Source organism: Coregonus clupeaformis, chromosome 13 (assembly GCF_020615455.1).
Source record: "Coregonus clupeaformis isolate EN_2021a chromosome 13, ASM2061545v1, whole genome shotgun sequence".
Classification (NCBI taxonomy): Eukaryota; Metazoa; Chordata; class Actinopteri; order Salmoniformes; family Salmonidae; genus Coregonus; species Coregonus clupeaformis.
Genome location: NC_059204.1, coordinates 33,386,327 through 33,406,329, shown reverse-complemented (window position 1 = coordinate 33,406,329; position 20,003 = coordinate 33,386,327). Strand labels below are relative to the sequence as shown.

General features: G+C 42.4%; 2 protein-coding genes across 4 annotated transcripts in view; both read left to right on the top strand.

Moving 5' to 3' along the window:
• afap1l1b (actin filament associated protein 1-like 1b) overlaps window positions 1–1,214 on the top strand; it is a 33,926-nt gene extending 32,712 nt beyond the window's left edge. For all 3 annotated transcript variants that reach the window (XM_041893530.2, XM_041893529.2, XM_041893528.2), the window contains exon 18: window positions 47–1,214. In XM_041893530.2, coding sequence (XP_041749464.1) covers window positions 47–73 — 27 coding nt within the window. In that variant the 3' untranslated portion in view covers window positions 74–1,214. The remainder of the gene's footprint in view (window positions 1–46) is intronic.
• An 856-nt stretch (window positions 1,215–2,070) lies between these two features.
• grpel2 (GrpE-like 2, mitochondrial) lies at window positions 2,071–18,256 on the top strand. The gene is made up of 4 exons (XM_041893526.2): window positions 2,071–2,411; window positions 7,971–8,130; window positions 16,378–16,459; window positions 16,567–18,256. Exons 1-4 carry the CDS (start codon window positions 2,329–2,331, stop codon window positions 16,890–16,892), a joined length of 651 nt encoding a protein of 216 aa, XP_041749460.1. The 5' UTR covers window positions 2,071–2,328; the 3' UTR covers window positions 16,893–18,256.
• Window positions 18,257–20,003: the final 1,747 nt, after the last annotated feature.

Here is a 20,003-nt window from a genome sequence, read left to right as displayed (position 1 = left end):
AGGCTTACTTTATGTACCAACACTACACGAGTGTCCTGTTTTTCAGGAATGGGAGTCGAAGAAGGGGACTTAGAAAGACAATGCTCATGCAGATGGACAGTCTAATACTTGTTGTCTTGGAACATGTTGGAGCTGATTTGAAAGAGAGGAGAAGGGGTGAAGCAGGCACTCCATTCTCAACTTTTCAACTCCCCTCTTGAAAGCTCAACATTTTACTGCACATCGCTGAGCTGAGAAACGTGTTACTAGGAAAGACAAGACACTGAACCTCCTGGAATTGTTGTAGAACATCACTCTTCGCCCTATTTCACTAGGGAACACTGAATGTTCATTCTGTAGCATGACACTTGTTTTGTGATTCAGTAATAGCGTGTGTAGCGTGTGTAGCGTGTGGTATTGTTGTTCCTTCCTTCAGACTGGGGAAGAGGATATGTTATGGGGATTGCATGTGAACACATCTGAGGGCTGGACTTGAGATGTCCCGTTGGTAGAGCATGGCGCTTGCAACGCCAGGGTTGTGGGTTCGATTCCCACGGGGGACCAGTATGAAAATGTATGCACTCACTAACTATAAGTCGCTCTGGATAAGTGTCAGCTAAAATGACACAAAAAAAAATAATGTTGAGAGCTGAGTGGTTTGCAGAGGTTGAATATGCATACTCACATGATGCACATATCTGCAAGAAAGGATAATAAAGGGAAAGTGAATGTTGTATCGATTGTGTTTGTTGTTGGAATAGTAGCCTAGAGGAGATACTGTTATCCCATAGAGATATAGTTATATGGTGTATCCGCTATGCAAGTAATTTCACAACACGTACAGTAAGCTGGTCAGAGAGGGAGAGGAAACAACCGTTCATGAAGTGGATGAAACATTATTCCAGATCTTGATTTAACAACTTGGTGCAGCTGAACAACAGACAGAAAACACCTGACACCTGTATGAAACCAAATAGTTATTTTAATGTGAGACTAAACAAAGACGTTTCCTTATTACGTAATTCACTTACTGTTTCTCAGTGTAATGAGCCTTTTACTTTTAATTACTTTTGCACTTTACTATGTTATTTGTATGAGTATTGTACATAAAAGCTGTTCATTGAAATTGTCTGACTTCTTCATCAGAGAGAGAGAGAGATAATATACTCCTGTAATAGACTATTGGAGAATTTATTTGACGGCCATCTAATATGAATAAAACAACTTAAAGTGTTTATGCTGTAAGATTAGTGTGTCTGTCATTAGTTTAGAAAATGATGAGGGTGACACTGCCCAATCCCAATTAATTTTCATGCACGCTTACTTGTGTACTTGGAAAGACCACTTTTGTAGGAGTCGGCACAAGCGGAGAAGAAATCTGAGAACTGGCATCACTGTGAGTGCGGCTGAACGTTTTTGGGGACTCGATTTCACAGCCGATGCCTTGCAAGGAATACTGTTGCGACTGTTCTGCCCTCACAGGCTCCTGTTTTGGACTGAAGGAGTGGGACGGGTTTTGAATTTGATGTCTATTCTGTGGTTTGTCATCTTTTCCCACAATGGATGTTATATTTTTCACGTTCACTACCCAGTACAGTAGGTGGTGGCAATACATATTATAGGTTGTGTACATTTACATTTTAGTCATTTAGCAGACGCTCTTATCCAGAGCGACTTACAGGAGCAATTAGGGTTAAGTGCCTTGCTCAAGGGCACATCGACAGATTTTTCACCTAGTCGGCTCGGGGATTAGAACCAGCGACCTTTCGGTTACTGGCACAACGCTCTTACCCACTAAGCTACCTGCCGCCCCAGTCTTCCAATAAACCCCAGAGAAGAAGAGACATGACAAGGGCAACCTCCTCTACTGAGGTATTTATGATCAGTCGACTCAAGATTTAACCAGCAAAGGGAAAAATACTCCAGAGCCTCTAACTCCAACAGTCTAACGAAGACATCCTCAAAGCGTTAACACTTTTCCTAACCACCTGCGGTCTCAACTAGAATATAAACAGTAAGAACCTAGTCCGTCGCCACCATACCAGCAGGTGGCGGTAATGCACCATCGGGTTTGTACTCAGCCATAAAGCCCAACAGAAGAGAAAGAAGACTCGAACAACTGTGTTTCCACTAGATTGCACAGCCACAGTCAAAATTGGCTATATCGTAAAGATTCATGAAAACTACTTTTTTGGTCTCCGTTTAAGGTTACGGCTAGGTTTAAAATGACATTTAGAATATAAATTGTAGAAAACGGCGGGGTTTGACTTTGTGGCTGTGGTAACTAGTGACGGCCAGTCGGCTGTCCCATACTTCCGCTGCAGTGGATTGTAAACAGAATCTAAAAATATGGCCATACGCTGTCTTTTCTCGGCTCGGAAAAATCTCAACTGCGTCGGCAGATTACAACTCTTCTTGTCGAATGATTGCAGGTAAATATTGTCAACATATAGCTACTCTAGCTATTTAAAATACAGTGTAAACGTTAAAGTAAAGACAACACTTTCAACAAGCTAGCCAGCGTTAGCTCGAAAGCTAGCTTTGCTAACGTTAGCTAGCTGGGAATTCAAACCTGAGTTACGCGCGAGTAAATCGAACTTTATTCCTGTTTTATGCACTTTTCTCTCTACACGTATTCTGACATTGTATTTCCAAGGTAACGTTGCTCGTTTGGTGTGGTGATCAGACAAATTGAGATGTGGCGAAGGTGTGTACAGCTTCTGACCTTGAGAGGCCTTGTATTCGAGAAGGGTCAACTGCAGCCCGTAATTCGGGGCGTTCCTACATGTGGGCATTCCTGCATATGCAGGAACCCCTCTTTATACTTCTATTGGTACATTTGTAAGACATGGCTCCAGTACATAGGCGGGAGGCAGGGGCGCTCCAGGACAGTACTCAGACCCGTCGCCAGACCTCAGTCTTAAGGGGGGCATATGAAATGCATGGGAGGGCAGGGCACAATTATTATTAGCCTACAGTACGTATATTTATAATAATCGTATACTCTATTTGCGCAGCACGTAATCATCACATTAAACATAACCAACAGCAATATGACCAGGTAGCCTATAGCCTACACCACATTACATAGAAGCAATGTTATGAATATCCATAAAACACTTGACTATACAACATATTAGATGTAACAGCAGAAGCAGCTCTCAAACATTGCATTTTAAAGCAGTCAACAGAGGGATATGCATTGCCATGAGACACACACACACACACACGCATATACACACACAGAGAGACTTTGAACCTACCGGTACTTTGAGTGGAGGCAGCGCTGTCCTCTCTCCAGTCCCTCCTGTCAGTACAGCGGGAGGCGGCGTTTCTCAGAGCAGAACCTCCTCATCAAAGTATCCTTCCACTCGGACTTAAACTTGTGAGTGAGGTCCTTTTCAAAAGCAAGCTGAATCAGCTGGGCCTTGCGTCTGTGCAGCATACTGCGCCGATGCTCTGAGAAGACGCTTTTGAGCGTGGAAAATGAGTTCACACATTGCTGTGGAAGCTCCTAAAGTTAGGGCAAGTGTGTAGGCTGTGAGAACAGTCGGCATAGCCTGGAGTGCACAGTTGAATGTGCTGAGGATGTTGGCTATTGTCCATTTTCCATCTTCGGGGGGAACCGGGGTGTCAGTCATTTTCTTCACCAGGAACTCCCGAGCCACAGTATATTCAGATTCAACCACATCAGTTCCAGCTAATACCAGGAGAGGGGTTACCTTTGATGGGTCCAGGAAATTATCATCCGCCTCTGGGTTCAAAGCAGCCAGTGCGCCAATGAGCTCGCTACTGCGCTCTCCAAAACGCGCATTCATCTCTCCTTGCACAGCATCGATAACACTGTAAAACAATCTCATGAACTCAGTCTTTTCATCTATGTCACTTTGTGGCTGACCAACTGTTTCTTCAACTGCAAATCCGCTGAGGTTCTTATTAATTGTGCGTCTTCTCTTGCTTGGACCAGGGTCGGTCACCGGCACAGCCTCGGTGGCCGATGCTGGAGGAGCGCAGAGATCCCACAGTGTCTTCACACAGTCAGAAGCGCTGTTCACAAGTGTCACCGCAGTGAACAAGTCCATATCTTCGGCCTGTAGTAGTCTGTTAGGCGGCTCGAAAAGTGACAACAGTTTCATAACAAGGTGCGCAATGAAAAGAGAACTGCGCTGCGTAATGGCACGAAGCAGCCCCGTAGCCTCGACGCGCACCTCCGCTCCAAGGCCTCGTGTGTTTTCCACCTCGGTCAGTAATGTGGATATGTCGTGAAAACCCTTCACCACAACTTTGACCGTTGCCAAGTGGCCAGTCCATCTCTGGTCCAAGAGACGTTTCAGGGTATCGCCTTTGTACAGAATAGCCACGGTTGGCTTCCTGATGAAGTTGTACAGCATGTTGCATACTCCAAAAAAATCATCGACAGCTGCTTCACTGGACATGGCATGAATCACAATCAGATGAAGTTGGTGATTAAAGCAGTGAATATATGGTATGTTACGATCCAGCTTGTTTTGGAGCAATTTCTGCACACCACCATGCCTGCCAGACATGAGTGATGCGCCATCATAAACTTGACTCAGGATTTTGTCCGTGCTGAGTCCGGCGCTGGTGAGCTCATCAATGATGACACCTGTCAGAGCCTCTGCATCACCTTTCTCAGATGTGGCCATTACCAAGAGGCGCTCACACAGACCATAGTTTTTGTCAACAAAACGCACAACTACAGATATGTTTTCTTGGCCCAAAGGACCCGTGTGCCATCCACTTTAATTGAATACCAGCTATTGTCGACTTGTCTCACTATCTCCTCTGTCACGAGTTTGCTCATCATTTAGATAATCTCGTTTTGTATCTGTGGGCTGGTATAGCGTGCATTCTGTGGGATTGTTTTTGTAATCCGTGTCAGTTCGGGATCTTTGCGCATGGTGTACTCAAAGAGAGACAAAAACAGCCCCATTGAGCTATTATCATCTAGCACACTGGCAAAACCAGCATTATCACCACGTAAGGGCAATTTGATTCACCACTAAAAACTCCAGCATATCAATTACAGCTGACATGTAGTATCTGTTGCGAGCCAGTTGCTCTGATTTTAAGAGAGTGGAAACGTATTTCCTGTCTCTCTACGTTTTTCTGAATCTCTCCACATCGCTTCACAGGCTAAATGTTATTTTGAAGCTGCATGCTTATTTAAGCCCTTGCCTGTTCCAATTGCATGTTTCCAATCATTAAATCCCTTAATGGAGAAGGTCGCGTCCGATGATACAGATTTGAATTTCCTGCACGCATAACAAAATGCGGAGTCCTTTTCCACCGAGTACTCAAGCCAGTCCCTGTTCAAATACCAGCTAGAGGAAAATGATCGTTTTTTTGAACCAAACATTTTGACTGGATATTTCCTCAACACAACCTGTTTGGGTTGGTCCATGCCGAGGTCACTCACACCCACTGATTCAACAGGCAGTTGTGGCCCAAATGCTGCCCCAGTCGCGGTTGCACTTGACCTGCAGGTCCTGCCAGGCCCAGGGTCGGACTCCACGGAGCTACTAGCATCAGGCTCAGACTGTCGTCCAGGGTCTCCTTCTCCAACTACATCAGGAGGCGTCGGTGTCGTATCCAATTTGGCAGAGGAGACTGTTGGTGGGCTTTTCAACCACTTACGGATATCCATGACGAACTGAAGCGAGTAAGCCGGCGAAAACTCATCCAGCTTTAAAAAATGCGCGGTAACTGTTGAGCGGCTACACTGACGTAGGCTACGTCACGTACGTAGCCTAACTTTCTTTTTATTAAGGCCGTGATAGGCTGTTGCAGTGTAGATTCCCATCAATCAAACAAAATCACACCATTGTTTCTTTATATTTTTAATGTTTTAATGATAAAGAATCAACATTAATGCAACAAAATTACAACTCATTTTTTGGGGGTGGGGGCAATTCAGGGTGTTGCGGGCCTCATTGTAAAAATCAATTTTCATACTTGAGTAAAATAAAGATCCTTCATGAAATATTTTATTTTTTAAAAGTATTCTGTTTTAATATACATATTTGTAATTCTAATATATTCACAAACCAGACGGCGTCATTTTCTTGTTTTTTATTTATTTACGGATAGCCAGGGGCACACTCCAACACTCAGACATGATTTATAAATGAAGCATGTGTGTTTAGTGAGTCCGCCAGATCAGGGGCAGTAGGGATGACCATGGTACGTGAACTTGACCATTTTCCTATTTCAGGGAAAATTTATGTAGTAAAAAGTACATTTTCTTTAGGAATGTAGTAAAAGTTGTCAAATATAAATAAAGTTAATTCCACCACTTTTATGCATGAGGAAACCAGTGGAAAAACATTGAATTGGATATGTTCCCTGTGGCAAAGTCACCACATTAAGTGGGTTATCATACAGTAAACACAGCTACAACCTTCCGAAATCCCCCTGATAGCCAGGTGCAAGGGGAGAGATCAGGGCCAACAAGCTGGCTGACATCTTTCAGTCAAAGGTAAGCCAAAACGAATGTAATTTTCAACAAGGCTGTAGGGTAATAACCAAATATTTTAGGCCTACATTTAAACTAGGCTACATCAACTAATTGTGTGGTGAGTTTGACAGAACTTAGAGTTGATTAGGCCTAAATTGTGACAAATACAACAAGAGACTGTTACAATTCCTGTCCATATTTTTCCATTTACAGTGGTACAATCCTGTCAGAATTTTGTTTTTTAGCTGGTATAATTGTTGCATTTAAAACAACTTGGAAATCTCAGACTTCAGAACTTGGAACTCTCAGAAGAAAAAGAGCTCTGACTGGGGAAAAATAGTTTTGAACGGTCATCCAACTCGGAATTCCAAGTCGGGAACTCTGGCCTCTTTCTAGAGCTCTGGCTTTCCGAACTGAAGATCACTAACATCATGATTTGACATTTATTTTCTTCAGTTGTCTTGAAAGTACTTCAAATGCCTTGAAATAGGATTTCCGGTTTGAACGGGAATACCGTGTTATTACCAGGATGGTTGCAATCTCGGGAAGGAACATTTGTAGATTTTCGGGAAAATATTAAATCTTGTGCTGCGTTCAAAACAACTCGAAATCTCCGACTTCAGTGCGTTCAAGACAACTGGGAACTCCGGAAACTCTGGCATCTTTCTAAGGCTCCTGAAGATCACTGACGTCATGATTTGACCTCGTTTTTTGTCAGAGTTACCAGTTGTCTGTAAAGCACCAATAGTACATACCAGGTGTGACAGCAGTAAATCGCTATAGTTGCTCAGCAAAACTTCATATTTGGTGAGTAAAGAACGTATTATGACATTATAACGCTTGCAGAGCTATCTAATGTCAAAATGAATGGTAGCTAACTGGTTAGTTAATGATAACAAACTAACTAGCTAGCTAGGTGATGTTTACTTTGCTTTGCCCAGGCCAATACTTTGTAAACAAAAGACACTCTGTTAACCTTGCTGTGGTGGGTTTGATTGAATTCCAGTCTCTCTGTCAATGGAGTTGGAGCATCATGCCTCACTTAGCACTGCATAAACAGCAATCCTTGTATCTGAAATCTATTGTTTTAAACGGTTTATTTGAACTAGAATAAGAGTGTGTTGGATAAGCATGAAGCACTTATTGATACTGCTGTATTTTACACTTCTATGTTTACACCCACTCTGTCATAATCTTTACTGTCATTCTTCTCAAAGAACGAGTCTAAAGGGATCCTAAGTTGGTTAGTGGCTATAGCCTGAGCTATATTACAAATCCCACAAAAGTGGGATATTGGCGCTCAGCCACATTAAGTAGAATTAGGGAGTCAAATGTTGTTCAGAAGGAAATTGTGTTTGAACAGCGAATTGTTTCACAACATTATGTAATGAGGGAACATACATAATGGATTTTAGATTTGCCCTGATTGCTACTAATAATATTACTGCACGGAGTAAGATCTATTGAGGCCGATATTCTGAACCTTTCTTCTCTTCCACATTATGCATTCCAGCGCCGTGATTGGCCTCTACAGCACAGCAGCAAAGCAGTGGGGAACAGGTGATGATTGCCATGGTGATGACACCACAGATGACTCCAGCCATGCGGGGACCAATGTGAGACTGCTGGAGATGAGAGCCAGCAAGCTGGAGGAGCAGGTCAGGGAGCTGACGGTAAGAGCCTCAATGGTGACAGTAAAGGCCCTTTCTCACAAAGTCTGTTATTTTTGTCCGAATTATTTGTCTGTATAAAATTAATACGAGCACGTCTTGTTTATGGTGTCGTTCACACCAATTGCAAAATATCGTCCTAGCCGCAATCTGTCAATTATTTATTCGGAACAGGTTTTTGCGTCATTTCGCATGCTAAAATAAGCTGTTGACCAATAGAACGCGCACTGCCACTGACAGGTCTGTGTATTCTTTGTGTGAATAAAATAATTGATTTCTCTCTGCCGGTTGTTTTACATTTGCAATGCATCAGTGCAGCAATGTATCAATTTAGCCAATGTGATCACGTCACACCAGAGCTACACGTCGCTCTCGCCATTCAAACTTCCCCGCCAGTTCATTGCCAACGCTGTAGCCTATTTTATAGCCATTCAGCAAGCAAGAGGATCGATCTATGCTTCTTTCCTCGAATAGGCCTATTCGTTTTTTTATTTTTTTATTGCTTGAAATAAGTTTCAAACTATATTGCTGTTCGTGAATTATATTATCGGTAGGACTGGTGGAGTGATGTCGCACATGCAGCTAACAAAATCATATGGAAATGTCTGCTCTACCCAAAATTACAACCAAATAATTGCAGTATTACCGCATAAATGGAAGAGGCAAGTGGAAGGGGGAAAAAGTAAGGAACTTGTCTGTCGGCCTTGCATTAAAGAACATAATTGGTTAAAGAAAATTGTGATAAATAAAAAAATATACCTGTTTCATTTAAGGACCAAAGGATTGACAGCCGTCCCATACAGATTGCAAAATAGTTGGGAAGAGATTTTTGACGTACCGATTCCATGGCATAGTGTTTATGAATTGATACGCAAAACGACGCCGGATTCAAAACGTAGAATCTTTGAATTTAAATTATTATATACAATTCTTGCTACCAATAGAATGTTATTTATATGGGGGATACAATCTTCCCAGCTCTACAGATTTTGCTGCGACGAGACAGAATCATTAGATCATTTGTTTTGGTACTGTCCATTTGTAGCTTGTTTTTGGACACAGGTCCAGGAATGGCTAAAGGATTGCAATATTTACCTGGAGCTAACCCTGCAGATAGCACTACTGGGTGATCTGAAAAGTCATAGTCAATCGATCAATAATATAATAATACTTTTAGCAAAAATGTTTATATTCAATTCACGATCTGTAGAAACAATGAGAATAGAAAGGTTCAGAACTTTTGTAAAACATCACAGAAAATCAATATGGATGGTGTTACGAGATAGATGGGAGGTGTTGAATGGAGCTGAAGGATGGGACTAATAACAACAACTAATAACAACAAGATAACTAATGTAAAGCATACTGTGTCCATAATAAGTATATAGGTTATAGGTTGAGAGCTTTTGTGAAAGAGCACAGTTAGAAAAATATGGCATATAGAAGCAAACCAGATGGACATCATGAAAATGATCGAAGGAAGTTCAGGAGTAAAAACAAACAAAATATAATTATTGTAGAATTTGACTGTGTCCATAAAATGTATATAGTATGTATGGGCTGGAAGTAGAGGCCTAAGCGTTGTTGTTCACTAGTTTACTCCAATTGGGGAAGGGGTGGTGGGGTTGGACACACACACACACACACACACACACACACACACACACACACACACACACACACACAGTGGGGGGGGGAAAGTATTTAGTCAGCCACCAATTGTGCAAGTTCTCCCACTTAAAAAGATGAGAGAGGCCTGAAATTTTCATCATAGGTACACGTCAACTATGACAGACAAATTGAGGGGAAAAAATCCAGAAAATCACATTGTAGGATTTTTAATGAATTTACCCTTTGCAAATTATGGTGGAAAATAAGTATTTGGTCACCTACAAACAAGCAAGATTTCTGGCTCTCACAGACCTGTAACTTCTTCTTTAAGAGGCTCCTCTGTCCTCCACTCGTTACCTGTATTAACGGCACCTGTTTGAACTTGTTATCGGTATAAAAGACACCTGTCCACAACCTCAAACAGTCACACTCCAAACTCCACTATGGCCAAGACCAAAGAGCTGTCAAAGGACACCAGAAACAAAATTGTAGACCTGCACCAGGCTGGGAAGACTGAATCTGCAATAGGTACGCAGCTTGGTTTGAAGAAATCAACTGTGGGAGCAATTATTAGGAAATGGAAGACATACAAGACCACTGATAATCTCCCTCGATCTGGGGCTCCACGCAAGATCTCACCCCGTGGGGTCAAAATGATCACAAGAACGGTGAGCAAAAATCCCAGAACCACACGGGGGGACCTAATGAATGACCTGCAGAGAGCTGGGACCAAAGTAACAAAGCCTACCATCAGTAACACACTACGCCGCCAGGGACTCAAATCCTGCAGTGCCAGACGTGTCCCCCTGCTTAAGCCAGTACATGTCCAGGCCCATCTGAAGTTTGCTAGAGTGCATTTGGATGATCCAGAAGAGGATTGGGAGAATGTCATATGGTAAGATGAAAACAAAATAGAACTTTTTGGTAAAAACTCGTCGTGTTTGGAGGACAAAGAATGCTGAGTTGCATCCAAAGAACACCATACCTACTGTGAAGCATGGGGGTGGAAACATCATGCTTTGGGGCTGTTTTTCTGCAAAGGGACCAGGACGACTGATCCGTGTAAAGGAAAGAATGAATGGGGCCATGTATCGTGAGATTTTGAGTGAAAACCTCCTTCCATCAGCAAGGGCATTGAAGATGAAACGTGGCTGGGACTTTCAGCATGACAATGATCCCAAACACACCGCCCGGGCAACGAAGGAGTGGCTTCGTAAGAAGCATTTCAAGGTCCTGGAGTGGCCTAGCCAGTCTCCAGATCTCAACCCCATAGAAAATCTTTGGAGGAAGTTGAAAGTCCGTGTTGCCCAGCGACAGCCCCAAAACATCACTGCTCTAGAGGAGATCTGCATGGAGGAATGGGCCAAAATACCAGCAACAGTGTGTGAAAACCTTGTGAAGACTTACAGAAAACGTTTCACCTGTGTCATTGCCAACAAAGGGTATATAACAAAGTATTGAGAAACTTTTGTTATTGACCAAATGCTTATTTACCACCATAATTTTCAAATAAATTCATTAAAAATCCTACAATGTGGTTTTCTGGAAAAAAAATTCTGTCATAGTTGACGTATACCTATGATGAAAATTACAGGCCTCTCATCTTTTTAAGTGGGAGAACTTGCACAATTGGTGGCTGACTAAATACTTTTTTTCCCCCACTGTATATATATATATATATGTGTGTGTGTGTGTGTGTGTGTGTGTGTGTGTATATATATGTATATACGTGTGTATATATATGCGAGAAAATAAAATATGGGGGATTGGAAGTGATGCAGACAATTACATTGATAAAAGTTGAAGTATGAAAAAATGTATGCACTCACTAACTGTAAGTCGCTCTGGATAAGAGCGTCTGCTAAATGACAAAATGTTTACAAAAAAAGTTACAATCTATCTGAAATATTAAAGCTGATCTACCCCCTACATTTTTTTAAAAAATATTGCTGTTCATTGTCTATATATAGGCTGCTCATTCAATAGCTAGAGAGAGGGGGAGAAGAGATAGGCCAGTGGAGTTGTGAATTGTGCAAGAAGGGAACAGTGAAGAAGAGCGATGTGTAAGTTAGAAGTTCATTAATATGTTAATGCATCATTTGTATAGCCTATATATTTGGCTATATATATTATATGATCTGCTAAAGTGAATCTGTGCTATAGGCAACCCTAAAAGACTAAGTAAATATCCGCCAGAGTTGACCCTTATCAATAAGTGGTTGCACAGATTTAGATAAAGCACTCAAATTCAAATGTGGTGTCACCATAACCACCCATTGCTTCACAAACATTGATCAACGGCTGATCACTAGACTACGGACAGGTTGCTATGGACAGGTTGCTATGGACAGGTTGCATGCATGTCTTTCTATTTTCTAATGGTTGTCAATTTCATCTTCATACAGCGTGTATCACAGCTGTCTCTATATCGCCCCCTTACAACTTTCCTTGTCAATTTATATGATAGGCTACATTGATTTAGCATTATACTATAATGTAGACTATTTTTTGATATGCTACAGAAAGTATTTGAAGCTAAGGCAAGGTTTTTAATCCATTTTTGGAAAAGGAGAAATGAGATTTGCTTATGTCCGAGTGAGATACGCGGCAGGCAGCTTTGATTGATGGGTCCTTTTAGGTGGGTGGGTGTGCGTCTATGAGTTTGCTAATTCTCTATGTCCATTCAGAAAGTTTCCTAAAATAGGCCTAGCCTGTCTGGACTTCATCTCTTTAATCAGATAGAAAGAAAAATGTAAGCAGCAAGCGTCATGATGGTCATATATGTGCGAGGGAATGACAGGTGGCGGTTTTGCATTTCCTCTCGTAATAAATGGGGTGCAACTGAATGAAACGTAGCCAAGCACCTTTCATGATTCATGAAAGCTTAACCTAATATTTGCCTTAGCATATTATTTTTCCAGTAGTATATGATTTTTCTCTCATTACTGCGTCCTCTCCAGCCACTTTGAACAACATATGGCCACTCAGAATGACCGCAGCAATGGCAAAAATAACAATATTTTGTTGTTGTTGAATTTTCATTCTTGGACATACACTACCGGTCAAAAGTTTTAGAACACTTACTCATCCAAAGGTTTTTCTTTATTTTTACTATTTTCTACATTGTAGAATAATAGTGAAGACATCAAAACTATGAAATAACACACATGGAATCATGTAGTAACCAAAAAAAGTGTTCAACAAATCAAAATGTATTTTATATTTGAGATTTTTCAAATAGCCACCCTTTGCCTTGATGACAGCTTTGCACACTCTTGGCATTCTCTCAACCAGCTTCACCTGGAATGCTTTTCCAACAGTCTTGAAGGAGTTCCCACATATGCTGAGCACTTGTTGGCTGCTTTTCCTTCACTCTGCGGTCCAATTCATCCCAAACCATCTCAATTGGGTTGAGGTCGGGGGGTTGTGGATGCCAGGTCATCTGATGCAGCACTCCATCACTCTCCTTCTTTAGAGGTGTGTTGGGTCATTGTCCTGTTGAAAAACAAATGATAGTCCCACTAAGCCCAAACCAGATGGGATGGCGTATCGCTGCAGAATGCTGTGGTAGCCATGCTGGTTAAGTGTCCCTTGAATTCTAAATAAATCACAGACAGTGTCACCAAAAAAGCACCCCCACACCATAACACCTCGTCCTCCATGCTTTACGGTGGGAAATACACATGCGGAGATCATCCGTTCACCCACACCGCGTCTCACAAAGACACGGTAGTTGGAACCAAAAATCTCCATGTTGGACTCCAGACCAAAGGACAAATTTCCACCGGTCTAATGTCCATTCCACAAATTAACTTTTAAGAAGGCAAACCTGTTAGTTGAAATGCATTCTAGGTGACTACCTCATGAAGCTGGTTGAGAGAATGCCGAGAGTGTGTAAAGCTGTCATCAAGGCAAAGGGTGGCTATTTGAAGAATCTCAAAAATAAAATAGATTTAGATTTGTTTAACAATTTTTTGGTTACTACATGATTCCATATGTGTTATTTGGGGCGGCGCACAATTGGCCCAGCGTCGTCCAGGGTAGGGGAGGGAATGGCCGGCAGGGATGTAGCTCAGTTGGTAGAGCATGGCGTTTGCAACGCCAGGGTGGTGGGTTCAATTCCCACGGGGGTATGAAAAATAAAATAAAAAATAATGTATGCACTCACTAACTGTAAGTCGCTCTGGATAAGAGCGTCTGCTAAATGACTAAAATGTAAATGTAAATTTCAAAGTTTTGATGTCTTCACTATTATTCTACAATGTAGAAAATAATAAAAAATTAAGAAAAACCCTTGAATGAGTAGGTGTTCTAAAACTTTTGACCGGTAGTGTAAAAACACCAGGAAATCAGCTCGAAGTGATTTTAATTTGGGAAATCTGTTCCCAAGTATTTCCACGTATAATAGAGAGACACGTGATCATATACAAATGTAAGCAAGGTTTGAAAATATTATGTTTTAGTCAAACATTATATCTGTTTTTGCTTCTTGCAGTCAACAAATTATTTGTAATTATGTTCCGGCCACCTGACCATCCGCTCAAGAAAAAATCCACCCGCGGCTGAATCTAGTTGCCGATCCTTGCTCTATATAATACTGCGCGTTGCCTTGAATTCCTTCTGGATTTGGGGACTCTGAAGAGGCCCCTGGTGGCTTTGTATCGAAGTACACCCCAAGAAACCTGAAGCAGTGTTGGTGACCTTATGCTAATTATTCGGATAAGTGGAGGGAAAAACTCACCAGACTTGGTGTGAATGGTTCAGTGCAGGGGTGTCCAACTCATTCCATGGAGGGCCTAGTGCAGGGTTCCCCAACTGGTGTCCCGCGGCTGAATCTAGTTGAAGATCCCTGGCCTAGTGTCTGCAGGTTTTGGGGTTTTCCTTTCAATGAAGACCTAGACAACCAGGTGAGGAGAGTTCCTTATAAATTAGTGACCTTATTTCATCAATCAAGTACAAGGGAGGAGTGAAAATTCGCAGACACTCGGCCCTCTGTGGAATGAGTTTGAGATGTGGTTTAGTGCGTCAAAATCGGAAAGTATTCAGACCCCTTGACTTTTTCCACATTTTGTTACAGTTACAGCCTTATTCTAAAATGGATTAAATAGTTTTTTTCCCTCATCAATCTACACACAATACCCCATAATGACAAACCAAAAACAGGTTTTTAGAAATGTTTGCTAATTTATTAAAAGTAAATCAATATTACATTTACATAAGTATTCAGACCTTTTACTCAGTACTTTCTTAATGCAACTTTGGTAGCGATTACAGCCTCAAGTCTTCTTGGGTATGACGCTACAAGCTTGGCACACTTGTATTTGGGGAGTTTCTCCCATTCTTCTCTGCAGATCCTCTCAAGCTCTGTCAGGTTGGATGGGGAGCGTTGCTGCACAGCTATTTTCAGGTCTCTCCAGAGATGATCGATCGGGTTCAAGTCCGGGCTCTGGCTGAGCCACTCAAGGACATTGAGAGACTTGTCCCGAAGCCACTCCTGCGTTGTCTTGGCTGTGTGCTTAGGGTCTTTGTCGTGTTGGAAGGTGAACCTTCTCCCCAGTCTAAGGTCCTGAGCGCTCTGGAGCAGGTTTTCATCAAGGATCTCTCTGTAATTTTCTCTGTTTCTTTCCCTTGATCCTGACTAGTCTCCCAGTCCCTGCCGCTGAAAAACATCCCCACATCATGATGATTCTGCCACCACCATGCTTCACCATAGGGATGGTGCCAGGTTTCCTCCAGATGTGATGCTTGGCATTCAGGCCAAAGAATTTAATCTTGTTTCTCATGGTCTGAGAGTCTTTAGGTGCCTTTTGGCAAACTCCAAGTGGGCTGTCATGTGCCTTTAACTGAGGAGTGGCTTCCGTCTGGTCACTCAACCATAAAGGCCTGATTGGTGGAGTGCTGCAAAGATGGCTGTCCTTCTGTAAGGTTCTCCCATCTCCACAGAGGAACTCTGGAGCTCTGTCAGAGTGACCATCGGGTTCTTGGTCACCTCCCTGACCAAGGCCCTTCTCACCCGATTGCTCAGTTTGGCATGGTGGTTTCCAAACTTCTTCCATTTAAGAATGATGGAGGCCACTGTGTTCTTATGGACCTTCAATGCTGCAGAAATGTTTTGGTACCCTTCATCAGATCTGTGCCTCGTCACAATCCTGTCTCGGAGCTCTACGGACAATTCCTTGGACCTCATGGCTTGTTTTTTTCTTTGACATGCACCGTCAACTGTGGAACCTTATATAGAGAGGTGTGTGCCTTTCCTAATCATGTCCAATCAATTGAATTTACCACAGGTGGACTCCAATCAAGTTGTAGAACCATCTCAAGGATACTCAATGGAAACAGGATGCACCTGAGCTCAATTTTCGAGTCTCATAGCAAAGGGTCTGAATACTTATGTAAATAAGGTATCTGTTTTTTATTTGTAAGAAATTAGCAAAAATGTCTAACATCCTGTTTTTGCTTTGTCATTAGGGGGTATTGTGTGTAGATTGCTGAGGACTTTCTTTAAAAAATTATCAATTTTAGAATAAGGCTGAGAGTCTTTAACGTAACAATGTGGAAAAAGTCAAGGGGTCTGAATGATTTCGGAAGGCACTGTATATGTATTTTTAATCACGTAAGATGTACTGCATTGTATTCTAGGAAAGATACAAAAGGGTCCTGGCTGACTCTGACAACGTTCGAAGAAGAACTCAGAAGTTTGTTCAAGACGCCAAGATATTTGGTGAGATGTTGTTTTTTTCCTACCCTGACATCTCCGACCCATACCTAGTATGGTCCTTCTACTTTGTGCAGTTGTAATCCCTCTCCCCTACCACTCCACTCCCACAGGGATCCAGAGTTTCTGCCGTGACCTGGTGGAGGTGGCTGACCTGTTGAAGCAGACGACAGGAAACCTGCAGGGGGAGGAGGTCCAGAGACTGGCCCAGGTCAAGGACCGGCTGCAGGGGGTCTTCACAAAGCACGGTCTGGAGAAGATGAGCCCTGTTGGGGCTAAATACGACCCCTACCAGCACGAGATAGTGTGCCACACTCCTGCTGAGGGAGAGGAGCCTGGCACCGTTGCTGTGGTGAAGCAGGATGGGTACAAGCTCCATGGACGCACCATCAGGCATGCCCAGGTGGGCATTGCTGTGATGACACAGGAGCAGGACTAAGGCTTGTGCTAGTCTCTGACCTCTCTCTAGTACTTCACGGTCGTCTGCACCTGACAGATCCAGCTTTGCAACAATCCTTTCAGTTACTTAAATGTTTTTCATGTGGTTTGTTTCAATTTTGTCACTTTCTCTAGATTAATTGTGTACATATGTATTTGTGTATTTGATAGTTTTTCCTGTATTTTTTTTTTTTACTTGATCTGAAAATAGGGTCACTGTCACATGTTCTTCTAGAAGTACTTTAACTTTGAGACTGTGCCCATCTTTGTTCTTTTTAAGTGTTTTTTAAATATATAATTGTTTGTATATTTTTTGGGGGGGTTTGATAACATGTTGAGCTACAATATCTTGTTCGTATCCCATGGATTTGCAGGACTGACGACGGCAAGTCTTTACTTAGCTTGGCTAGCTATAGCTAGCTAGTTAATCTAAATTTGAATGATGCACCGGATGTTTGTTCCACCTGTCCCGGTTTCTGGAAGGATGCGGACTGCGCTGTGCTGACAGAGGCTCGTCTCATAGGAGACTGCCAAAGCATCACTCAGGTGGGTGCTACACTTTCGTTGGTGGATGTTCCAGCCTATACAGAGGAGTAGCTGTGAACTTAAGCGACAGAAGTGCCTGATGAAAAGCTCCGGGCCTGCCTGTCTGACTGATGGCTGTACCATCGATGCCACCACCAACACTCAAGTTACTCCTATCTGTGGAAGACCATCTCCCATGAACTGCCAGCTGCCTGAATAGTTTTTTGAGATTCTGTATGAAAAGCGCTAGCTATATAAACAAAATATTATTATTATTAGTCATATGAATGTGTTCGCTATTTACTAACATTCCCAGATATGTGTAGATACTTAATGATATTGTTATACCTCATAAGACCTGGTTGATGAAACATTTAGTTTACTTAGTAATGTGGAAGTTGTGTACGTTTGGAGAGGTAGTATTATTTACACTGCCCTCCAGAATTGTGGTTGTTTCTGTATGTGAGCAAGTAACAATGAAGTTCTTGATGTTTGAGAGAATCTGTGATCTTACAGATTGGGATGGTTGTGTAGAATGTGCAGTTACCTGTATCTTATATGAAGGTTGCACCTTTTACATTGAAAATGTTGGGATTTATGTATTTATTCAGACAATGTGTTTAGCATTACCCAAAGAGCAATGTGTATATTTTGATGATGCAGCTATGAAATAGTTTCAGTTAGGCAGGTTTGGATCCTCTACCCTACCCTTCTCTCCACTTTTCTTTATCTGGCCTTCTTCGTCTGGTCCTTTTAATGGAAATTGTACTTTGATTGATGCACTTGATTTGATGTACAGTGCCTTCCGACTCTAATATGAATAAAACTATTTAAAGTGTGTATTCTGTAAGATTGGTGTGTCTGTCATTAGTTTAGAAAATGATGAGGGTGACACTGCCTAATCCCAATTCATTTTCATGCCTGCTTACTTGTGTACTTGGAAGTCCACCAGTTGGAAAGACCACTTTTGTAGGAGTCGGCACAAGCGGAGAAGAAATCTGAGAACTGGCATCACTGTGAGTGCGGCTGAAAGTTTTTGGGGACTCGACTTCACAGCCGAGGCCTTGCAAGGAATACTGTTACGACTGTTCCGCCCTCACAGGCTCCTGTTTTGGACTGAAGGAGTGGGACGGGTTTTGAATTTGATGTCTATTCTGTGGTTTGTCATCTTTTCCCACAATGGATGTTATATTTTTCACGTTCACTGCCCAGTACAGTAGGTGGTGGCAATACATATTATAGGTTGTGTAGTCTTCCAATAAACCCCAGAGAAGAAGAGACAGGACAAGGGCAACCTCCTTGTCCATTTTTTCACCTTTATTTAACCAGGTAAGCCAGTTGAGAACAAGTTCTCATTTTCAACTGCGACCTGGCCAAGATAAAGCAAAGCAGTGCGATAAAAACAACAACACAGAGATACATATGGGGTAAACAAAACAAAGTCAAAAGTACAACAGAAAATATATACGGATGGCACTGTGATAGACTACATCCAATTTGCTGAGTAGGGTGTTGGAGGCTATTTTGTAAATGACATCACCGAAGTCAAGGATCGGTAGGATAGTCAGTTTTACGAGGGCATGTTTGGCAGCATGAGGGAAGGAGGCTTTGTTGTGAAATAGGAAGCCGATTCTAGATCTAAGTTTTGATTGGAGATGCTTAATGTGAGTCTGGAAGGAGAGTTTACAGTCTAACCAGACACCTAGGTATTTGTAGTTGTCCACATACTCTAGGTCAGACCCGCCGAGAATAGTGATTCTAGTCGGGTGGGCGGGTGCAAGCAGCGTTTGGTTGAAGAGCATGCATTTAGTTTTACTAGTGTTTAAGAGCAGTTGAAGGCTACGGAAGGAGTGTTGTATGGCATTGAAGCTCGTTTGGAGGTTTGTTAACACAGTGTCCAATGAAGGGCCAGATGTATACAAAATGGTGTTGTCCGCATAGAGGTGGATCCGAGCGTCACCAGCAGCAAGAGCGACATCATTGATATACACAGAGAATAGAGTCGGCCCGAGAATTGAACCCTGTGGCACCCCCATAGAGACTGCCAGAGGTCCAGACAACAGGCCCTCCGATTTGACACATTGAACTCTATCTGAGAGGTAGTTAGTGAACCAAGCGAGGCAGTCATTAGAGAAACCAAGGCTATTTAGTCTGCCAATAAGAATGCGGTGGTTGACAGAGTCGAAAGCCTTGGCCAGGTCGATGAAGACGGCTGCGCAGTACTGTCTTTTATCGATCGCGGTTATAATATCGTTTAGGACCTTGAGCGTGGCTGAGGTGCACCCATGACCAGCTCGGAAACCGGATTGCATAGCGGAGAAGGTACGGTGGGATTTGGAATGGTCTGTGATCTGTTTGTTAACTTGGCTTTCAAATACTTTCGAAAGGCAGGGCAGGATGGATATAGGTCTGTAACAGTTTGGATCTAGAGTGTCACCCCCTTTGAAGAGGGGGATGACCGCGGCAGCTTTCCAATCTCTGGGGATCTCAGACGTTACGAAAGAGAGGTTGAACAGGCTAGTAATAGGGGTTGCGACAATTTCGGCAGCTAATTTTATAAAGAAATGGTCCAGATTGTCTAGCCCAG

Excerpts from the sequence above, each read along its gene's own strand:
- grpel2 (XM_041893526.2), top strand. The coding sequence starts at position 2,329 with ATGGCCATACGCTGTCTTTTCTCGGCTCGGAAAAATCTCAACTGCGTC. Across the intron at positions 8,131-16,377 it reads AGCAGGTCAGGGAGCTGACG|GAAAGATACAAAAGGGTCCT; the intron begins GTAAGAGCCTCA and ends ATTGTATTCTAG. Across the intron at positions 16,460-16,566 it reads TCAAGACGCCAAGATATTTG|GGATCCAGAGTTTCTGCCGT; the intron begins GTGAGATGTTGT and ends CCACTCCCACAG.